At 63.5% G+C, this 21,688-nt stretch overlaps 2 protein-coding genes across 10 annotated transcripts; one reads left to right on the plus strand and one right to left on the minus strand.

Annotated features, from left to right (window-relative positions):
- Positions 1-441: 441 nt before the first annotated feature.
- Positions 442-11,349, plus strand: PEAR1 (platelet endothelial aggregation receptor 1). 2 transcript variants are annotated; one of them, XM_086866197.1, is made up of 23 exons: positions 442-613; positions 2,064-2,201; positions 3,853-3,945; positions 4,036-4,140; positions 4,570-4,670; positions 4,772-4,864; positions 5,304-5,550; positions 5,633-5,747; positions 5,823-5,959; positions 6,362-6,574; positions 7,146-7,320; positions 7,783-7,903; positions 7,976-8,139; positions 8,230-8,332; positions 8,403-8,549; positions 8,627-8,755; positions 8,956-9,084; positions 9,161-9,376; positions 9,454-9,563; positions 9,655-9,766; positions 9,937-9,996; positions 10,376-10,561; positions 11,070-11,349. In XM_086866197.1, the coding sequence occupies exons 3-23, from the start codon at positions 3,854-3,856 to the stop codon at positions 11,219-11,221; spliced, it is 2,907 nt and encodes a 968-aa protein (XP_086722323.1). In that variant the 5' UTR covers positions 442-613; positions 2,064-2,201; position 3,853; the 3' UTR covers positions 11,222-11,349. The 2 variants fall into 2 exon arrangements, with proteins under 2 accessions (XP_086722323.1, XP_086722322.1); XM_086866196.1 differs by lacking the exon at positions 442-613 and adding an exon at positions 1,148-1,204.
- Positions 11,350-12,132: 783 nt separating this feature from the next.
- Positions 12,133-21,634, minus strand: DCST2 (DC-STAMP domain containing 2). Of its 8 annotated transcripts, none has more exons than XM_086866195.1 (31): positions 19,831-21,634; positions 19,571-19,741; positions 19,351-19,452; positions 19,060-19,257; positions 18,893-18,958; positions 18,582-18,795; positions 18,354-18,511; positions 18,108-18,272; positions 17,860-18,027; positions 17,663-17,763; positions 17,444-17,574; positions 17,222-17,337; positions 17,054-17,147; positions 16,790-16,978; positions 16,541-16,701; positions 16,326-16,451; positions 16,174-16,248; positions 15,957-16,085; positions 15,737-15,876; positions 15,475-15,652; positions 15,207-15,350; positions 14,989-15,110; positions 14,758-14,912; positions 14,484-14,583; positions 14,307-14,402; positions 14,105-14,231; positions 13,873-13,989; positions 13,640-13,782; positions 13,425-13,509; positions 13,074-13,321; positions 12,133-12,251 (listed from the first exon to the last, which is right to left on the minus strand). In XM_086866195.1, exons 1-30 carry the CDS (start codon positions 20,147-20,149, stop codon positions 13,107-13,109), a joined length of 4,305 nt encoding a protein of 1,434 aa, XP_086722321.1. In that variant the 5' UTR covers positions 20,150-21,634; the 3' UTR covers positions 12,133-12,251; positions 13,074-13,106. The 8 variants fall into 8 exon arrangements, with proteins under 8 accessions (XP_086722321.1, XP_086722320.1, XP_086722316.1 ...); XM_086866194.1 differs by having other exon boundaries at positions 12,133-12,418; XM_086866190.1 differs by having other exon boundaries at positions 13,425-13,544.
- Between the last annotated feature and the right edge of the window lie 54 nt (positions 21,635-21,688).

Below are 21,688 nucleotides of genomic sequence, written 5' to 3' on the forward strand. Positions count from 1 at the left end.
ACTAGATTACAACCTTGAGCTTTTCCAGCCCCTTGCTGGAGATTGCCTCGGACCAAAGCCCCAAAAGAGACGGCGTGTAGTGGTGACACCCCCTCTCCAAGAGCTTTCCTGCATCTGTGCCTCAGATACTTCCATGGTGGGTGGGCGGGGGGGTGGTAATGCCTCAATTTCCTTCGTGGGCGTGCCTGTGCCTCAGTTTCCCCCCTCAGAGTGGTCAGGGAAGAGTTAAGGTTCACCCCGCGATCGATTTTATCCCCCCCTCTCCCTCCCTCCTGCCGAAGTTTCTCCATTTCAGCGCTCCGGGGGGAGCGGTAATGGACTCTGGCAATGAGGTAATTAACGGCTCCGCTCCCTGCCCAAGCTGCCGCCCCAGCGGCACCGGGACCTGGCCCTGCTCACCCGGGCTCATCAGGGCCGCCGAGTCCCGAGCCCGATTCTGCTTTGTGCAACCAACGCGGCTGCCGGTGGTCCCCAGGCACCTCCTGCCCCGCGGGTCCCAGCGCGGCTGTGCCACCCTCCTGCGCCCCCGTGCCACCGGCTCAGAGCACGGCAGGGCTGGCTCTGCTCTTCAGGGGGTCCCACTCCCTCCCAGAAGCTTCTAAGGGGATCCCAGGTCGCCTCCAAGAAGATGGGTCATGTGTTTGGGGCTCCCCTCCTGGTGGGGTGGATGTTTTGGGGGGCTGAGAATTCAGCTGGATCCTGGCCCTGACTGGATCCACAGCCCCAGCCACACCAAAGTGCACTTGGGGGTCTCCATCCTCTCTGGCTCTAGGGCTCCCGGGGGGCTGCAAAGGCATCTCAGCACTGAAGTGCCACTGGAGTGTCCCCGAGCAATATTTCCCCACCGCCCTGGGGACACCTTAAAAAGCATTGGTGGGGGGGGGGTCACTTCCCCACCAGATCCTCAGCTCCGGATGTCCCCAACCTGTCCTATCTCCAATATCCTTTCCCACACCAGGGCTCTGCAGCCCCCCCGGTTCCCTTTGCCCGCCCCTGCTCCGGGAAGCGCCGTTTTGGGGTGGCCACAACGGAGCCCCCCAGCTGCGGGTGGGCTTGATCCTAATGGAGGCCCGGGGAGAGGAACGGGGAGGGGGGCGGGCAGCTGAGTCTCCCTGGGATGTGAAAATCGTTGTGAGTGATTAGAGCTGTTCCTGTAACGAGCAGAGCAATTAACGGTGCCTCGGGAGCCGCGGAGGCCGCTAATGTGTGCTGGGGGTGGGGGGCAGCTGGGCAAGGGGGTCCGTGGTGCTGCGCCGGCCGGGGGTCCCGGGCTCGGGGGAACACGTGGGGACACGGGGATCTTGGGATGCCAGGATATGGTCAGGAGTCAGGGATATAATTGTGATACATGGACTGGATCCAGGGGTGCAGAGCCAGGGGATTCCCAAGAATCCGGGGACGTGGGGGTGATGCAAGGCCAGGGACCCCAGGATGCGGGGATGGCCAGAGATCCCGGGCTGCACGGGAACACATGGCCAGGGATCCGGGCTGGGGTGTCTGGGATCAGGGGGTGACTCATGCCTGGGGTGTGCCCAGGATCCTGAGATGTGGAGATCCTGCGCGCCCAGGACACAGGGACACTGTGTGCCCAGAACGTGGTGGAGATGTGTGCCTGACATTCGGGGATGCAGGGAGGATGACTTCCCGGGATCCCAGGATGTAGGGATGCTGTGCCTGGAACGTTGGGATGCAGGGATGGTGTGTGCCCAGGATGTTTGGCTCGGCTCTGCTGCCAGCAGCCGCTGCCCTGAAGCCGAAGGACACCCTGGTCCCCACATCCCCTCAGCACTGAGCAGCTGCCTCTTGGTCAGGGGGGTCCCTTCGCTTGCCCCAGCCCTGCAGGACAAGCAGGGTCAGGCCCTGCACCCATGGGTGCTACAGAGCCCCGGGGAAGGGGACACCCTCCAGCACCAGGATATCCCCACAGACCCCTCCCCATCCAGTGTGAGCAGTCCCAGCAGCGCTGCTGTGCCAAAACCTGCTGGTTTCTGGACAGAAGAGGGGAAAAAAAAATACTAAAAAAAATAATTAAGGGTTTTTTTATTTTTTTCCCTTTTCCGTAGTTGACTCCACGTCCAAACTTCCTGAGAGCAGCTCCAGCCCTCCCTCCGCTTCCGACGGCCGCGCTGCGCCATCCCGGCCAGGCCAGCCCCGTGTCGGGGCCGCTGCGCCCTGACCCTGCCACCGCGGCCCCCGGCCAGGTGAGTGCCACCGCCCCCTCCCCGGGGCACGCTGCTGCGCCCAGGGCTGGGCTGGACGGGTTGCGCCGTGCCCTGCTGGGTGATGTCGGAGGGGACGGTCCCCAGAGCCGTGAGGGGCAGGGGATGGGGCAGGTTCCAAGGTGAGGGGACAGCGGATGGGGCGTGGGACGGTGCCGCGACACCCCGCGGTGACCCCAATGCTGTCCCTGACTCTGCCCCTGTCCCTTTCCCTGTCCCCGACTCTCACTCGTGTCCCCCTCGCCCTCACCCAGCCCCATCCCTGCGGGTCCGCGGAGGAAACGCGTCAGCCCCCGGGCTGTGGCAGAGGAAGCGCCGGGGCAGAGATAGCGGCTCTGGGGGGGCCCCGCACCGTGTCCCCCGCAGGGACAGGCCAGGGCAGCGCCCTGGTGCCCTGCCCTCACCCCACGCGCTCCTTTCAGCCCCATCACCAGTGGGATGCTTCTCATCCCACCCGGGGGGCTCTCAGAGACACCGGTGGCGAGGGGAGCGTGGGTCTTGGGGTGTCTCTTTGCCGTCGTAGCAACCTTGGGGGGGCTTTTTCTCTCGGCTGAGCCCCACAGCGAGGAGCAGATGGGACACGCCGGCACGTTTTGATGACTCCTTGCTTTTCCTGCCAGCATCTCCCCATGGTTCCTGTTTTTCCCAGGAATGCTGGGACCCCCCCTGGTCCCCCCACACGGCTGCAGCAGGGGATGAGGCTGGGGCTGAGTGCGGCACTGGCGAGAACTTGAGGTTCCCCTGACTGCCCCCCTCGGCAGGGTCCATGGGAGGGAATTTTGGCAGCGGATGAGCAATTAATTCCTCACCGCCGGGAGCTGAAGGGAAATGGGGGAAAACTTTCCCGCTAACAGTTTTTCCACCCAAAACCGGATGCTCTGGCCCCAAAACGCAGCGCGGGCTCTGGTGAAGGGGGAGGATGAACCCGGGGAGCTGCCGGGGCAGCACCTTTGGGGGGTCCTATGGCTGCAGCAGCGAGGAAGCCCCGGTAAATCCAGCTGTGCTGACCAGGAAACCTCTGTTTCCTCCTTGGCACACGGCAGTCCTGCCCTGGAACGCTCATCCCGGTAAACAGCACGCCCGGCACGGGGGGCTCGGGGTTCGCCGGCCCTCCCACCCTGGCCTCCGGCTGGCAGAGCTCCTAGAGCCGCCCCGGCAGAGCCGGACCCTCTCTGGGTTGAGCAAGAAGCTGCTGGATCCAGGAAACACCACTGGGAATAAACACGGAGCGGGTTGAAGCGGGGCCGTGCGGCTCCGTGCCAGGGGCTGGAGGCGCCGTGCCGAGCCCCGCCCCGGCACCCCCCGTTCCCAGCTCTGGCAGCATCCCCCCCTTGCCATGGGGTCTGGCAGGACAGGTCGGGGTGATGCCCTGGATGTGCCCCGGGGCGTCTCAGGGTGCCGGGATGAGGCTGCATGGGGCCACCCGGGCTGCTGAGCGGCCGTGCCTCAGTTTCCCCTTGGCACAGGCCAGCGCTCGGGGAGCGGCGGGGCCGGGCGCGGGGCTGTTTCTGTGGATGGAGGAATGCGAAGCCAGCCCTGCAGGGAGGTCGGATCCGGAGCCGGGGCCGGGGGCGGTGGGTGGGGAGCGGGAATGTGCGGAGGCACGGGGTGAAGCTGTTCTCCCTCCGTGCAGGATGCTGCTGCGGGCCGCGGTGCTGGCGGTGCACGCCGGGCTCCTGGCTGCCCTCCGGCCCGGAGACCCCAATGTCTGCAGCTACTGGGAGAGGTAGGACTGGGGGAACAGGGGAGAGAGGGGCGGGGACAGCGGTGACGTCTCCCAGCACCTGCACTCACCCCACATTCCCCCCACCCGCAGCTTCACGGCGCCGGTGAAGGAGTCGTTCACCAAAGCTCACGTCGTGTCCTCCAGCGAGCCCTGTCCCGGGGGGCTGGGGCTCCCCCTGCCCTGCCCACAGCAGAGGTGGGGGCACCCCCAGCTCCCCAGAGCCCCTCGGGGACCGCAGGGTGTCCCCAGAGCCGTGTCCCACTGCAGGGTGTCCCCAAGCTCATGGAGGAGCAGTCCCACCCCAGAGGGTCTTCAAGGCTGTGAGGGGCTGGAGGGGAATGTGGGTGGGACAAGGACAGTGGGGGGGCTGGAGGGGGGCTGTGCCCAAGGCTGGGGAGGGGCTGGAGGGGGGCTGCCCCAAGGCCAGGGGGGTTGGAGGGGGGCAGTGCCAGGGGGCCATGGGAAGCTGAAGAAGGGTTATCCCAGCACAGGGTGTCCCCAAGGGCCTGGGAGGACTGGAGGGGGCCTGTGACCAAGGCCAGGGGGGCTGGGAGGGCTGTCCCGGTGCGGGGTGTCCCCAAGGCCTGGGGGACAGGACGGTCACCGTCCCCCCTGGTGGCACAGGGTCGTGTACCGCACCGAGTACCGCCAGACCATCCGCACCGACTACCGGCGGCGCTACCAGTGCTGCCAGGGCTACTACGAGAGCCGGGACTCCTGTGCCCGTGAGTGGGGCCGGGGGTCGGGGCGGCCCTGGGGCTGTGTCCCACGCGGGGTGTCCCCAGAGCCGCCTGAGGACGCTCTGTGCTTGGCCGTGTCCCCACAGCCCACTGCAGCCAGGAGTGTGTCCACGGCCGCTGCGTTGCTCCCGAGCTGTGCCAGTGTGAGCCGGGCTGGCGCGGCCCCAGCTGCTCCAGCGGTGAGGGGTGGGGGGAGATGGGGCTGGGGACCCCCAGCCGGGGCTGGCAGATGGGGCAGTGGGTTTCCCTGGAGAGCTGAGCTGCCGTGGTGGGACACCCAAGAGGTTGACAGGGATGGGGATGGAGACTCTGGGGATGGAGATCTGGACAGACGTGAGATGGGGAGGAAGAGGGGATGGGAGCAGGGATAGGATGGGGATTGGATGGATGGGAATGGGGTGAGAGCAGAGGTGTGATGAGGATGGGAATGTGGATGAAGATAGGGAGGGGGCAGGATGGGAATGGACACAGGATGAGGATGGGCTGGGGAAGAATGGATGGAGGGATGAGATGGGGACAATGGGGATGGATGGAGGGTTGCCAGTGGCTGGGATGAGGCAGGGTGGGATGGGATGGGACAGGATGGAATAGGGAACACCGCTGCTGTCCCCCATGCAGAGTGTGATGAGCAGTCATGGGGGCCTGACTGTGCACAGCGCTGCCCCTGCCACCATGGGGCCCCTTGTGACCCCCTGACCGGGGTCTGCTCCTGTCCCCCCGGCTTCATTGACCCCCTGTGCCGCCAGCCGTGTCCACCTGGCACCTACGGGCAGGGCTGTCACCTGTCCTGTCCCTGCCACCAGCAGGCCCCCTGCAACGCCTCCACTGGCGCCTGCCTCTGCCCACCGGGGCTGAGCGGCCCCCTGTGAGTTGGGACCCCTCACTCTGCACCCTCCCCTCCTCTGGCGGCCCCAGGCAGGGTCCTGCTCACCCCTCACCCCCCACAGCTGCAAGGTGCCGTGCCCTGAGGGGATGTCCTGTACCACCCCCTGTCCCTGCCAGAACGGGGGCATCTGCCACCCCTCCAGCACCAGCACCTGCGTCTGCCCCCACGGCTGGATGGTAGGTGGACTCTGCCCCCCTCCAAACATGGTCTCTGCCTCAGTTTCCCCTGCTGACCCTGGTGCTCCTTTGCAGGGGGAGATCTGCTCCGTGCCATGCCCCCCTGGGCGCTTTGGCCCTGGCTGCCAGGGCGAGTGTCGCTGCCACAACGGGGGCCACTGTGACCCCCATGGGGGACAGTGCCAGTGTGCCCCTGGCTTCACTGGAGAGCAGTGAGAGGGGAACTGGGCACGGGGTGGGGGAAAAGGAATTTGGGGATGGGAGTCTGAGGTGTTGGGGGGATGAGTGGGACCTGGATTGTGGGGGCAGGGATGGGGGGGCACTGGGAGCTGGGAGGGGCTGGGGATACGAAAGGATGGAGGGGAGGGGAATGAGGGGCTGGGAGAATGGGGATGCAGGGGACTGGAAAGCCAAGGGGATGGGGGAGGGGACGCTTGGGGACAGGGCAGTCTGGAGTGGGGGTCTGGGTGGAGATGGAGGTGCACAGGAGGGGGCATCCAGGGGTACCACGGATGGTGCCCATGACTCGATGGCCTCAGCCTGGGGCTAGGGGGGATCCCAGGGGCCACCTCAGCTCTTGGTGGGGCTGTGTCACCACCTCTGCCCCCATGCAGGTGTCAGGAGAGGTGCCCAGTGGGGCGCTATGGGCAGGACTGCCAGGAGAGCTGTGACTGTGCCAATGGGGGCCAGTGCTTCCACGTGGATGGGGGCTGCCTGTGCGAGGCCGGCTTCCAGGGCAGCCGCTGCGAGGAGCGGCAATGCCCGCCCGGCCTCTACGGCTTCCACTGTGAGAGCCGCTGCCTCTGCCACCCCCAGCACAGCCAGAGGTACAACCCCCATCCCACCCCAGCGTTCCCATCCCACCCCAGCGTTCCCATCCCACCCCAGCGTTCCCATCCCACCCCAGCGTTCCCATCCCACCCCAGCGTTCCCATCCCACCCCAGCGTTCCCATCCCACCCTGGCACCCCCATGCCACACCAGTGTTCCCATGTCACCCCAGTGTTCCCATGCCATCCCATCCCCCCCTGGCACCCCCATCCCACCCCAGTGTTCCCATCCCACTCTGGCACCCCCATGCCACCCCAGTGTTCCCATCCCACCCCAGCGTTCCCATCCCACCCTCCTCCCACCATCCTCGCCTTTTCCACTGTACTCACCTTCTCCCATCATCCTCACCTCCTCCACCATCCTCATCTCCCTCTGCACCAACCTCATCCTCCCCTACATCCTTTCCCCCTTCACCCTCAGCCAGCCAGCCAGGCTTTGGCTGCAGGACCAGGAACACTTTAATCCCCACCTGGGCCAGCTGCTCTGCTCCCCTAGCTGCAAAGCCCCTTCCCAGCACAGCCCATTCCCCGTGCTGGGAGCACTGGGGTTCTGAGCATGCACCCCCCAGCTGCCACCCGATGCTCGGGGAGTGCGTTTGCCTCCCTGGCTGGGCTGGGCTCTACTGCAATGAGAGCTGCTCCCCTGGCTACTTTGGGCCCGGGTGCCTGCAGAGCTGCCTGTGCCTCCACGGGGGGGTTTGTGATGGGACCACCGGCCACTGCCACTGCCCCCCTGGCTACACGGTGAGGGGCATGGGGGGTACGTGGTCCTGGGGCAGCTGGAGGGAGAGTGGGGGTCTGGGTGGTGCTGGAGGGATCATGGGGGTTCTAGATGGTTCTGGGGGTGTCTGGATGCTTTGGAGGCTGGGCAAACATGGGGTCTGGGCATCCCTGGGGGAAACATGGGAGTCTGGGTGTCCTCAGGGATGGGTTGGGGGTCTGGTTATCTCTGAGGGCAGTTTCAGGGTCTGGGCGTCCTTTGGGGAGACAGAGCATGTGGGCATCCTTGGGGGGAAACTTGGGGAATATGAGCAACCCTGGGGAGAACTTGGGGTTCCCGTGGGAGAATGGGGGTTTTGGGGTTGTCCACTTTCCCTACAGCACCAGGTCACCAAGAGAAGGTGGGCAGTCCCCAGACACGTGGGTCCTTTCCCCAGCCCTGGGCAGGGGTCCCGTCTGTCCTGAATTCTTGGTCCCCACACGCAGGATGAGCACTGCTCCTCCCTGTGTCCCTACAACACCTTTGGCATGAACTGCTCGGGGCTCTGCTCCTGCCAGCACGCCCTCGCCTGCTCCCCACTCGACGGCTCCTGCTTCTGCAAGGAAGGTGGGTGCACACCGGGCTCTGGGGTCCCTGTCCCCATCCCTGCCCCCACCCCACTGTCCCCTCATCCCGCAGGCTGGCACGGACCTGACTGCTCCATGCCGTGTCCTGCTGGTACTTGGGGTCTCAGCTGCAACCGGAGCTGTGACTGCGCCCATGGGGCGCCCTGCGACCCCCAGAGCGGGACCTGCCGCTGTCCCCCGGGCTGGCAGGGCCCTCGCTGCCTGCAGCCCTGCCCGGTGAGTCCTTCTGGCCTCTGGTGGTGCTGCTGGCACTGGGGCTCGGTGCCAGCACCCTGTGCTGACTCCCAGCCTGTCCCCACGCTGCAGAACGGGACATTTGGGGCAGGCTGCGGGGAGCACTGTGCCTGTGCCCACGCTGACGGCTGTGACCCAGTGACAGGACAGTGCCACTGCCTGCCCGGCTGGACAGGTAAAGGGGACACACCGGGAGGACCCCACTGTGCCCTCAGCCATCACCTTCATCCCTCACCTTCCCGCAGGGCCGCAGTGCAAGCAGGGCTGTCCCCACGGCTCCTGGGGCAGGGGCTGCCACATGTCCTGCTCCTGCCGCAATGGGGGCTCCTGCTCCCCCCAGGACGGATCTTGCACCTGCGCCCCGGGGTACCGCGGCCCCACCTGCCAGCGCAGTGAGTCAGCCCCCCTCAAAATTCCAGGCTGCTCCTTAGGGCCTGAGCTGAGGCCAAGCTCGTTCCTCTCTCCCCAGCCTGTCCCACCGGCCGCTATGGCAAGCGCTGCTCCCTGAGCTGCTCCTGCGCCAATGGCTCCTCCTGCCACCCCACCAACGGCTCCTGCCTCTGCGCCCCGGGCTGGCGTGGCCCCCACTGCTCCCAGCGTGAGTGGGCTCAGGGGGACCCTTGATTCAGATGGGGGGCCTGGAGGGAGCAGGAGAGAGAACTGTCTGTGGCCACCTGGGCGACTCCTACGCAGTTCTGGCCTGGGCAGTACGGAGCCATACGTGGACCTGCACGGTCCTGACCAGCTTGTGGCTGGATGGTCCCAGTCTGGGGCTATATGGCACCTCTGTGTCCCCAGCCTGCACCCCTGGCACCTTTGGGCTCCAGTGTGACCAGCTCTGCCGCTGTCCCCGCAATGCCACCTGTGACCCCACCAATGGCACGTGTCCCTGCGCCCCAGGCACGACTGGGCCCCACTGTGAGGCTGGTGAGTGGGGGCAGAGCGGGGGCTCCCCGGGTTCCCTCCCCCACCCTAAGGACTGACACTCCTCCCCACCCCATAGGGAATCCTGACCTGCCCTACACCATCGAGCCAGCCCCCCCTGCAGCCTACAGCCCCCTGGGCATGGTGCTGAGCCTGGTGGCCCTGGTGCTATTGCTGGTGGTCGTGGTGGTCACAACCCTGTGGTACCATCGCTGGCAGAAGGGGAAGGAGCGGCAGCACCTGGCCGTGGCCTACAGAGCAGGACAGACGGACACCTCTGACTACATGGTGCCAGGTGAGCCTGGCATGGTGGAGATGTGGCCCCCGCCCTGCTGGCCCTCTTGCTGACCACGCTGACTCCTGTCCCTCCAGATGTACCCCCAAGCCACCACGCACACTACTACTCCAACCCCAGCTACCACACGCTGTCCCAGTGCCCGCTGCCCTCCCACGGCCCCCAGGACAGAGCCAGCTCCCTCAAGGTACGGCAGGGACAGCGCAGTGTTGCAGGGGGCAGCACAGCACCACTGCCACCACCTTGGAGACCAACCCCTTCCCCTTTCTGGGCTCCAGATGTCTGGCACCCAGCTCTTCTCTAGCATGGAGAGACCCTACAGCCCTGAAGGCAATGCCACGCTGCCTCCTGACTGGAAACACCTCGGGGCATCGGCCCTGGGCCCCAGGGGTAAGGAGAGGGCAGCTCCGGTGTGGATCCTGGCCTGAGTGGCGTGGGGGGTGCATCTGAGTCCCCTCCCTGCTCAGGATCCCCTGGGAAGGCGCTGGGATGGGGTGGAGAACCTTCATGCTGGGGAGGAAGATGAAGCAGAGGGAACCCCAAAGCTGCCCTCTTAACAGGCAGGCAGCTGGACCGGAGCTACACCTATAGCCATGGCCTGAGGAAGTGTGACAGCAAAGGTAGGAGTGGGATGGAGACCACAGGGAAGAGACAGGGATGGGATGGGGAAGGATGGGGATAGGGAAGGAATAAGGATGGGATGGGGAAGGGATAAGCTGTGCCTGGGGCAGGTGTGGGAAAAGGGTTGGGGATGGGAATGGAGCTGGGGATAGGATTAGGATGAGATGGGATGGGATGTGGAAGGGACAGAGATGGGGCTGGGATGGGGAAGAGGCAGGGGTGGGATGGGGATGGGTTGGAACAGGACTGGATTAGGGTGGGGAAGGAACAAGGATGGGATAGGAAAGGGATCTCAGGCTGGGACTTGCCTGAGACAGCCAGACACAACCACCCCTGTGCTCCCTGCCACGGGGGGATCCCCAACTGCTTCTCCCCCAGAGCACCCCTGGGAGGGGCTGGGGGCCAGCACCAGCTCCCTGGCCAGCGAGAACCCCTACGCCACCATCAAGGAGCTGCCCCCTCCCACCACCAAGGCCCATGAGGGCAGCTACATGGAGATGAAATCCCCTGTCCAGCGGGAGATGTCCTACGCTGAGATCGGGCTCCTCGAGGAGCCACAGGAGGGTACGGCTGGGGACACCTTGGCCCTGGTGGCCCTCCCCCATGGGGACACAACCCCAGTGATGGGGAGTGCATGGCCTTGGGGAGGAAACAGCTGCGGTGACAGGGGCTGCATGGCCCTGGGGGGACATGGCCCTGGTGACAGGGGCTGCACAACCTTGGGGGGGCACATGGCCCTGGTGACAGGGGCTGCACAACCTTGGGGGGGGGGCACATGGCCCTGGTGACAGGGGCTGCACTGCCCTGGGGGGACATGGCCCTGGTGACAGGGGCTGCACTGCCCTGGGGGGACATGGCCCTGGTGACAGGGGCTGTCTGTCCCCAGGGGAACATGGCCCTGGTGACAGGGGCTGCACTGCCCTGGGGGGACATGGCCCTGGTGACAGGGGCTGCACTGCCCTGGGGGGACATGGGTGACAGGGACTGTCTGTCCCCAGGGGGACATTGGTGACGGGGGCTGTCTGTTCCTGGGGGGAATGTGTCCCCTTGCATACTTCTCTTGTCCCCACAGAGGGTTGTCCTGAAGGGCCAGAAGGTCCCCCCACCAGAGACCCCCCCAGCCACTACGACTCCCCCAAGAACAGCCACATCCCCAGTCACTACGATGTGCCACCTGCCCGCCACTACCCCCCGTCCCCGCCACTGCGCAGGAAGGACCGCTGAGGGACCCTGCGGATGAGGGACTGGCCACGAGGGCACAGAGGATCCCTGCGGGGACTGGAGTACCCCGGGACTGTCGTTGTCCCTGAGCACGGGCCCGCAGGTGGTGAATAAACGGAGTTTGGCGTGGAGTGTGGGTGCTGTGTGTGACTGTCTGCGGCCGAGCCCCCGCTGAGGGAACCACACAGCACTGGCACCGTGGTGGGAGCGAGGGGGACACTGGGGGGTCCCTGGAGCACTGTGGGCACCCCCAGCTCCGTGCTGGGTCACTGCTGCCTCCAGGGCGTGCACGAGGAGGGAACCCAAAAGCTTTTGGGTCCTGCTTACAGTATGGCAGTGCCCATTGTGCACTGTGGCAGGGACCAGAGCTTGTGCAGCACAGCGAAAGAACAGGGGTGGAATGAGATTAGCTTTAAGGTCCCTTCCAGCCCAAACCAGTCCATGATTCTGTGATTCTACCTTTGGAATGACTTTAGCCCTTAGGCTTGAAGCAGGTTTCTCTCCCAGAAGTGTAATAATGAGACACCAATGGGCTCTGGGAAATTTAGCTTGACAAATAAATGCTCTGAGTAACAGGACAAGATGTGCTCTTGGAGAATTAAACCTGTGGTTTAGCAGGCTGTGAAGATGACATTGCAGAATGCATCAGCGTTAGACACCTTGTGATTAAAGGAACAAGGGACATGTGGAATATTAAACCTCACCAGTGGGGAATGCTGTGTCCTCAATGCTGCTACTTCCACAGAGGAAGCCCAAGCCAAGGTGAACAAAAGTTCTGAGCAAACACTGGGATTGTTCTGGTGATACAACCAGTGGACTGGTTTGGTGGAGGGAGTCCTGAACCATGGATTGTCTTGCTGTTGTAGCCCCTGGGGCTCACAGGGTGGGGAAATGGCTGATGCAAATAGGAGCAATGTTGCTAGTGGGATTTATATTCTTAAGGATTGGCGTTGCTATTGGTCACCGTAGAATTCCTCATTTGCTCTCTTCTCTCTCATCTCTTCCTTCTGTTCACTACATGGTAATCACCAAGCTGGAAGAATTCCCGGGAAGGAGATTTAACCGGCTCTGAGCCACGGGGGGGTGGTGTTGTCCCAGAACAGGTTCTTTCACCCAGTGTGCAAGAGGCCAATCCACACGCGGGGCGAGGTATTTGATTTATTTACTGCTCTGTGCAGAGAGCAGGGCTGGGCAACCTGTCTGGAGACAACAGTGTGAGACTGAAAGATGAAATGTGAGTGCCACAAACATTCGGCAGCTGGGAAAGGCAGGAGGGGCTTGGCCAAGGCGGGTCTGTATCTCTGACCGAGGGGAAAGGGAGAGTTTATGGGTGTGGTGGTGAAATCTCAGATCTGCCCGGCCACAGCTCAGGGGCTTTAAAAGGCTCAGCTCGGGGGAAAAGGGAGATCCCAGCACCGGAGCACAGCCAGGACAGAGTGACCACACCACTGGATCCAAGGCTGGGCAGAGCTCAGCCCCTCCACATCCCTGCCCATCCCTTGCGGTGCCATCCACCCCTCCATGTCCCTGTTCCCAGGCACGGGATGCCCCCATCTTCCTCCTCACAGTGCACTCAAACCTGTCCCTGTCCCCACAGCCCCTCTGCGCCCCCATCTCTGTTTCTGTCGTGCCCCCAGCCCTGGGAGGGAAGTGCCAGGCAGGGCAGGGACAGCTCCACGTGCGCTGTGTGACAGAGACCTCAGTGGTGCTGCTGGGGACAGGGCCCCCATCCTCCCCATCTCCAGCCCCCCACCTCCATCCTCCAGCGCACCTTCAGCGCCCCCCCGGCAGACACAACCCCCCAGATCCCGCTTCACGCCGTGCACGGGGGTTTGAAACATTTATTACCGAGTACCTTCATCCCGCATATCCCTGCTCCTCCTCATCCTCACTGCTCTCCTGGACGAGGTCGGGGTCCGCAGGGCTGCAGGCGAGGCAGGTGCCCCCCTCCAGCTTCCAGCACGACTCGCAGTACAAGGCGCCGCAGTCGGGATTGGGGCAGGGCTGGTGCTGGGGGGTCTCGGGGGTCCCGCACAAGGTGCAGCTCTGGCGCAGGCAGCGGCGCAGGCAGGGCCAGCGCCGGCGACACCACAGCCACGTCCCCTGGGGCGAGCACGGGCCGCTGTGGGGCTCGGCCAGAAGGGCCGTGGGGTCCAGGGGCGGTGGGTACCCCCACCCAGCACCCCGTGTCCGTGTCCCCACTCACCAGCGTGGGTGGCTGAGCGTGCCGAGCCCGCCGGGCTACGCGCCCGCGCTGCAGGAGCAAGAAATTCTGTCTCTGCCGCAGCAGCCTGTTGTACAGGAACAGCACCCGAGCCTTCTCCCTCTGTGCCGGCAGAGACCGTCAGCGGTGGGTGGCTGGAGACCAAAACCCAGCCCAGAAGCCACCCCCAGGCCGTGCCCAGCCCTCGGAGCGCTCACCTTGGGGAAGTAGAAGGCGGCGATGGCGCGGCGCAGGCGGAACGGGTAGACCTGGGCCAGGCAGAGCAGGGCCAGCGCGCCCAGGGGCAGGCAGGTGTTCAGGTACTGCTGCCTCGTCATCCCGGTGGGCTGCGGCAGGCAGGCTGGGGACACGGCACCGCCGTGAGCCCCCTGAGGCAGCCCCCCGGCCGGGTGTGGGGCTGGGGGAGGTCCCAACCCTGGCAGGGTCTTACCGAGATTCGAGGTCTCCACTTCGGTGTCGAAGGAGGCGTTGAGGGCCCCGATGGTGCCGCGCAGCAGCTCCGCCATCAGGGATGTGCCCATCACGTTCACGGACAAGTGGTGGCTGGCTGTGGGATGGGAGGGTGGGGAGGCTGAGGACGGGGTGGGAGGGCTGAGGGCGCCTCTGCATTGCTGGGGGGCATGGTGGGAGCATGGGCCGGCCCTCCAGGGCCACGAGCTCACTTTGGTAGGAATACTCAATAAAGGAATGATGCTGGATGATGCTGAGAATGCTGAAGATGAAGTGGTCCAGGCCACAGACAAAGAGGAGGAAGAGCAGGACTGGGATGTACCTGAGCAGCTCCAGCACCTGCAGGGAGCAGGGGAGCCGTCACTGCCTGCTGTCCCCGGGCTCTGACGCCCCTGGTTACCCCCAGCCCCTCACCATGTGCTGCAGCTCAGGCCGCTGCAGGGCCGGTTTGCACGGGAAAATGAAAGACGAGATCTCCTCCCGGAGCAGGGGCAGCAGCGTCTGCTTGTTCTGGGTGGGGGGCAGAGGGTGTCTCAGTGCAGCCCCTGGGACACCCAGGGCTGCCCCCCCACCCCTTTCCTCCTGCCCAACCTGCTCCCTACGCCGGGCATCGATTTGGCGGAAATAGGTGGTGATGTAGCAGTTGTCGAAGCCGAGGTTGTGAAGGTATTGATGGGTGTAGAGGAAAGCCCTGGTGAGAGAGGATAGCCCTGGGGTGAAGGAGGCACTGGGTGCAACCCCCAGGACTCCTCCCTTGTCTTCATGTCCCCCTCTAGACCTGCTGCCAAAGAAGGACCCCACCCCTCCGTGCCCCGCAGCTGGCACAGGGGTGTCACCCCCACCCCCTGACCATCGCAAGGCTCACGAGAAGAAGACGAAGAGGAAGGTGAAGGACAGCAGCAGGCGGAAGAAGGAGACAGCCAGGCCCAGGCGGGCGCCTTCCCTCTGCAGCTGCGAGGTCACCTCCTGCCGCAGCTGCTCCGCTATCTCGGTGCCCACCAGCATCTTATGGTGCTCCTCCTGCGGCAGAGGGGCCATGGGACAGAGCAGGAGCTGGCCATGGGCACAGGCACCCACAGGATGCCCAGGCACTCACCTGGTAGGAAATGCTGGCGCTGAACTCCTGTCTGAGGCTGTTGACGGAGCTGTTCACCTGGTCATACATCTTCCCGAAGTTCCCATCCACAGGGATCCTGTTCTCGCACCAGTGGCTCATGACTGCAGAGATGGAAACTGCTGTGGCTGCTGTGCCAGGGGCTGCAGGGGCAGAACTGGATCTGCCCTCCAAGGGAGCACAGGGTCAGGGTCACCTACGTTTGACCGAGTGGCAGAGGAACCCAAACTGCATGGGCAGGCAGATGAGGTGGCTGACGAGGGGCACGGTCACTTTTTCTTTGCATTTCTTGTACATGTTCTGGAAATGGTCTGTGCAGTGCTGCAGGCCCCTCTCGATCACAGCTGGGTGGATCACAGGAGCCCTCAGCTGCCTGTGCAGCCCCAGCCCCACCGGCCCAGCCCTCAACCGGGGCTCCCTGTGGGGACAGCTGTGGCCTCTGGGGCAGTCCCTGTCCACCCCACTCACCTTCACAGCGAAGTTTGGTCTTTGTTTCATAGAGCTCCTGGGTGCTGGGGGCCGACTGCGTGCCCGTGTCTGGGCGCTGCCGCAGGTCGTAGCCCTCCTCGCTGGCCACCTGCTCGTTCAGCTCCACGAAGGCGCGCGAGATGTTCTGCATCTCAGTGTTGAGGGTCTCTGCGCTCCTCTGCCAGGGCAGGCAGACACAGGCAGAGGCTTGGTCCTGCTCCCCCGGCCCCCCCAGCACCCACTGCCCCAGACCCCTCCTCACCACCAGCTCTTCCATGACTTGGCGCAGGGGGGTTGTCGATGCCTGCCAGAGGTGTTGTGTGTGGTTGACCTGTAGCTCCACCACGCAGTCCATCGAGCGCTTTGTCTCCATCAGGTTGTACCAGAGGTTGGCCCCAGGCCCTGGTGGCAGCAGGGGTGGCTCAGAGCCCACCAGCTCCCAGAACCCCACTGGGGGACTCGGGGATATGGGGGGACCCTACCGTTGTAGATGGCAGCAAAGACAAAGGAGACAACATAGAGCCGACCCTCCTTTCCCAGGAACTTGGGGACCATGAGCATGTTGGCACAGCGGAACTGGGGGGATGTGGCCCAGCCCAAGGCAGTGACCACTGTGAAGAGCAGAGAGATGACCCCATGGTCCCACAGAGAACCCCCTGGGGCTCCTGATGGTCCCCATCACCTCAGTCCCCTCCTCACCTGTCAGCCCCCAGGTAAGCTTCACCCTCTGTGTCTCTGGCAGGTCCAGAGGCATGATGAGGAGGTGGCAGAGCCCTGCAACACCCAACAATATGTCCTGAGCTTCCAGCACCACCAGCCCCATGCTGTGCAAAGCACTGGGACACACTCACCGAGGCCAAGGAGCATCCCGAAGCCAGCGCCCAGCAGCGCCTTTCTTCCACGATACTCGTCTGGCCGGCTCCAGAGGAACCGGCTGCACGGGCCGGGCAGGACCGAGACCACCACTCGCTTCAGGACTGGGTGGGGAGGGAGGGAGGTGTCAGCCCTGCTTGCTCCCACTGCCCACGGGCAGCCTGGCTGGGAGGGGAGTGGGAGCAGAGCTCACTTGTGTTGGGGGGTTTCTGAGGACGGCGTGATTCTACCCCAGAATTGATGCCAGTGGGATGCTCCAGTGAAGAGGGAACATGTCTGGGTGTCTGCAGGACCACCACCTCCTGCAGCTCTCTGTCCCTTCTCTCAGCTTGCTCCTTGTGGTCAGAGCTGTGTCTGGCAGTGGGGAGACAAGTGTTGGGGACCAGCATTCCCAGGGCTGGAAGGGAAGGAGGACATTGCCATCCCCACAGGCAGCCCTCACCTGGAGAGCATCCCCGCGCTCTCCTCCTCCTCCAGCTGGTCCTGCAGCAGGGTGGCCGTTCTGGAGGGGAGTCTCTGGCCCTTTATCATGTCCTTGATGCGCTGCAGCAGCTGCCGCCCTCGCTCCTGGCCCCGCAGCGCCCGCACAGCACCCAGCCACAGCTCTGGTGTCTCCTCATCACTGGAGTCCCTGCAGGGGCAGAGAGGGCAAGGGTGAACTGCAGCCCCCCAGGCTTGGCTGGGCTCCCAGCACCCCTCTGCTCACATCTCCTCATCCCCAGGGGCCGGGTAGCTCAAGGGGGCCATGCAGACAGAGCAGGTGTTGTTCAGGGCTCTGTAGCACTCTCTGCAATACAACCCTGCGGAAAATGGGCCTGTCAGGGCAAACGTGGGATCCTCTGGGGAGGGGTCCCCAAGCTGTGCGTGCTCCTACCTTTGCAGCCAGGTGTGATGCAGGCGCTGAGACCCAGCTGCTCTGCAGTCCCACAGACCAGGCAGTGTTTGTGCTGGATGCCCAAGCAACGAGCGAGGCGGACAAGGAGAGGGAACCTGCAAGCACAGAGCAAATGATCCATGGGGCAATGTCAAACCCGGGGTCCTTGCCACAGACCCCTGGGGATGATGCTGCCCTTTTCCATCCCCTGGAAGAGCTTACCTGGAGATGAGGATGAGGAAGAACCTGCTTTTCCCAGTGTCAGCCAAGTTCTGGGTGCCAGCTTGGCGCAGGGCAAATATCAGCCATTCCCGCCGTGCCCGGATGATATTGTGGAGGAAGGCCACGCGCTCCTGGCATGGAGGGGATAGGGTGAGGGCAGCTGGTGGCTGAGAGAGTGTAGAGGGACACACACACACACACACACAGGGGGCTTCTCACCTGCTCACGGGATGGGAAGTAGGCGGCACACACTGCCCGGCGCAGGCGCGCCATGTAGGAACCGAAGATGCAGATGAAGAGCCAGACACCGTACAGGATTCCTGGTGGGAAGAAAACGAGTTATGTAGGTGTGGCACCACCCTATATCCCCTCACCCACCTGAGTTGTTGAGGCTGCAGCACCCCCGTTCTGCACACCTATGGTGACGTAGGTGCTGTGGTTGGGCTCCACGGGCTCGATGAGGCAGACCTGGGACAGCACCGAGACCTTGCCCTCCTGCAGCGTGTTGAAGGCAGACACCAGATCCTGGAAGATCTCACTGGTGTAGCCCGTCCCGTTGACACTGATGTTCATTGTCGATGGTGCTGTGGGTGAGCGGCTCAGATCTGGGGCCATCCCACAGCCCTGAGCCCCAGCCAGCAGAGCACCCAAGGGTGCTGCTCACCCCTGGCAATGATCTCTGCACTCAGCTGGTGCCGGAACAGGTCAAGCAGCCAGAAGATGCTGTAGTCGGCCAGGATGATGCTGAGCCCCAGCAGCACGTGCCGCAGGAACCCGAACAGCTGCAGCCCGTACTGGCGGCGCTCCCTCTTTGACAACCACAGCGCACCTGGATGGCCACGGGAGCACCATGAGGTGGCTCAGGGGGCTCAGGGCTGGGCTGGGGGATACCCTGGTGGGAAGGGCTGACCTGGGGGGATGTAACGGCCCCTCTCCCGCGCCGACAGGGGCAGCACGGTGGGTCTGCCCTCCTCTGCACACCGCAGGTCCAGCTCCACAAAGCGCCGTGTGATGTAAATGTTGTCAAAGGTGTCGTCCCGCAGGTAGCGGCGCTGGTACCGCATCGCTCTGGGGGCACAGCGTGGAAGATGAGCACCTGCACGCCAGGGCCCCCACGGGTCACCGGAGCACAACTCACTGGTAGCACAAGTAGAGGATGGCCAAGATGGACATGTAGGAGAAGAGCTCCAGGACATGGTAGTAGGGCTCCATGTGCTGCTGCACAGCCTCCATCATGTCGGCAGACACCTCCCCCAGGCTCTTGCTGGCATTGAGGTTGACGCTGAAGTGGTGCACGACCGAGATGTTGAACTCAAACTCAGCACGGACACGATTCAGGGCATCTGTGAGGGCTGCAGAGGTGACAAGAGGTGCCGTGCACTGCGGCGAGAACCAGAGAAGGGGCGCAGAGAAGGACCCCCCACCCCCTCATGGGACTGGGATACTCACGGGCTGTGACACTGATCCGGATGAATTTCTGGATGTACTGAGGGATGGAGCAGAACATGGCAGCAACTGCAGAAAAGGGGATCTCTTCTAGGGCTGGGTCCCCATGATGGGGACAGATCTGCCCCATCACCCCATTAGCCCCCTGTGGCAGAGGGACAGGCACTCACAAGCACCGGTTACGTGGCAGAGGACCTTGAAGCTGTGGACAACATAGCAGACGTGGAAGAAGAGGGGGAGGGCACGCTCACATCTGTCCTTGGCTTTGTCCATGTAGCGAAAGCAGCTGCTCTGGGGTGACCCCAGCTCGCGGTTACAGATGTTACCAGCCCTCGCCAGCCACAGCCAGACGTTGCGCAGGGCTCGGGCTGTGGGCAGGGAGCGGGCATTGGAGATGGGGATGGACTGAAAGGAGGGTGGGGGGTGCTGGGGGTGGGGACACCCCCGGGGACCCCACTCACCAACGTGTCTGGTGGAGTCTGTGATGGAGCGGACAAACTTACGGACTCGGTCACCCACCACCTTGGCGTTCTGGCCAAGCTCCTTGATCTTCTTCTGCACGTCTGCAGAGAGAGGGGACACCTGAGCATACCCCAAAGAGTGAGGGTAGCCTGAGGTGTCTGTGGCTCTCCCAGGAAGGGCCTCTCTAGTCCCTGCACTTTCCCCCAGCCCCCAGCTCACTCAGCAGCGGCTCCTTGGCGCGTTGCAGCCGCTCGGCCGTCTGGTTTTGGGCCAGTTCAGCCCCACATGACAGCGCCTTGGCGACCTGGGAGATGTTGTGCAGGAGATTGGTGCCAGGGCCTTGCATGGTCAGGCACAGCACCAGCATCATGATCATCATCTTCCCCTCTTCTGCAAAAACAGGGCAGTCCTGGGGCTCAGCCAGGAGCCGGCATCCCCTGGCACCCCCAGCTCCCAGCGCAAGACCCGTGGCTGCTTACTGGTGAAGAAGTGTGGCAGTGCCAGCAGCACAATCCTCCGTGTCTTGGTGGAGAAGGCCATGCCCAGCCCCAGCCCCGCTCCCAGGGTGATGGTAATGCTCAGGCAGTACCAGACATTGTGGCCCTGCACCAGCAGCACCAGAGCCCCATAAATGCTGGCCAGAGCCAGGCCCAGGGTGAGGCCACCAAGGCTGCGGGCGAACTCCTGGGCCTTGTTCGGATCCTCTGGCCGGCGCTTGGTCCCTGGCGACAGAGCCCGCTTCTTGCACCGGCCCCTCCAGGCTCGCAGGGCTCTGCCCAGCCGCGAGACCAGCCTCATGCTGAGGTTCCTGCTGGTCCCTCTCTGTGGATAACCACAGACTGAGGGAGCAGTTTCCAACCGCTTGCAGGGGTCCCACCGTTGTCAGTTTCCGTTGCTTTCAGAACACTTCAGCGGTTTCAGTTGCACTCTGCTGCAGCGGGTGCTGCTCACCCTGATGTTCATCTTCCTAGCAGAGAAATTCTGTGTAATTACGTGTCAGTAATTGCAGCTTTAATAAGGCTCAGCTCTTGCAGAGAGAAGAAACTTGAGCCAATCCATCAGTGGGAACCAGAGCCCGTGGAACACTGAACACACAGAGCAGGGACATTGGCCACACAACCACGAGATGGAGAGGAACAAACAAGGACGGCCACCAGCCAAAAGGGCAAAGTGGGTAATTGCAGCAAGAGAAGATCATGACCACTGAGTCAAGAAACCCACTGACCCAAAAGGAGAAAACTGAGCATGCAGCCTAATTAGCATGAGAAGCAAGAGAATCATTTAACCAATAGAAAAGAAAATACTAATTAATACTAATTAATGAGGAACTGTGTAACTTGCAGAACATGAATGTTTAATACTTGTTTGCTAAAGTGTAGAAATAGTGAACACTTTGCTCGCTGGGGGTTGCACTGGGGATTGACCCTGGCACAGAACTGAAAACAAATCGGATCCCTCAGCTCTGGGTGGGATTGGCCTCTTGCACAAACAGGGGAAGGACCCATTTCAGGAGAACATTTTGGTGACCCAGATGGGATGGCCATCAAGCCTTGCTTGGATCATCTTCCTGCACCCAGTAACAGAGAATGGGATGGAGCAGGACTCCTGCGGTGTCTCGGGCTGCAAGCGGTGCTGGAGGGGAGTGGGAGCTTATGTTTTGAGGGTGGTCCTGCAGACCCCAGCCTCCTCCAAGACAGCAGCAAGGAGGGAGCCCCAGCAATGAATGAAGTGGGGTCTGAGGGGTGCATCTGGCAGGGCATTGAAAGGGGGTGTGGGGGAAGTGGGGGGTCTTCTGTGTGTGAACGGGTGAAGGTGGGGCTGTGTGGTGGCTGTGTGATGAGGGTTGGGGTCTCTGCTGTCTGGGATGATGAAGGTGGGGGTCTCCATTGCATGAGGAGATAAAGGCATGGGGGTCTGGAGTACAGGATGGTGATGGAGTGTCTCTGCTGTAACATGGGGGTCTCTTCTGCCCTGGGGGATGGCGGCAGGGGGCTCTGCCCGCCGGGGTGGTGAGGATGGGGGTCTTCAGTGTACAGGATGATGAAGGAGGGGTCTCTAGAGCATGGGATGGTGAAGGTGAGTGCCTCTGCTCTCCAGGGAGGTGAAGGTGGGGGTCTCCACTCTAGGGGGTGATGAGGGCAGGGGTCTCGGGATGGGCAGGGGACCCTCCCGCAGCAGCACCACCGGGCTCTCAGCAGCGGTACCCCGGCCAGCACCAGACCCTCCCGGCGCACAGGGAGCCGCCCCCGCTCCGCCCCGGGCTGGGCGGTGCCGGGGGAGCGGAACGGGGCCACGGGGCTGGCAGGGAAGTTCCGCCCCCGGGCCGGGCCGGGCGGG

Source organism: Cyanistes caeruleus, chromosome 30 (genome assembly GCF_971803275.1).
Source record: "Cyanistes caeruleus chromosome 30, bCyaCae1.hap1.1, whole genome shotgun sequence".
In the NCBI taxonomy this organism is placed as follows: Eukaryota; Metazoa; Chordata; class Aves; order Passeriformes; family Paridae; genus Cyanistes; species Cyanistes caeruleus.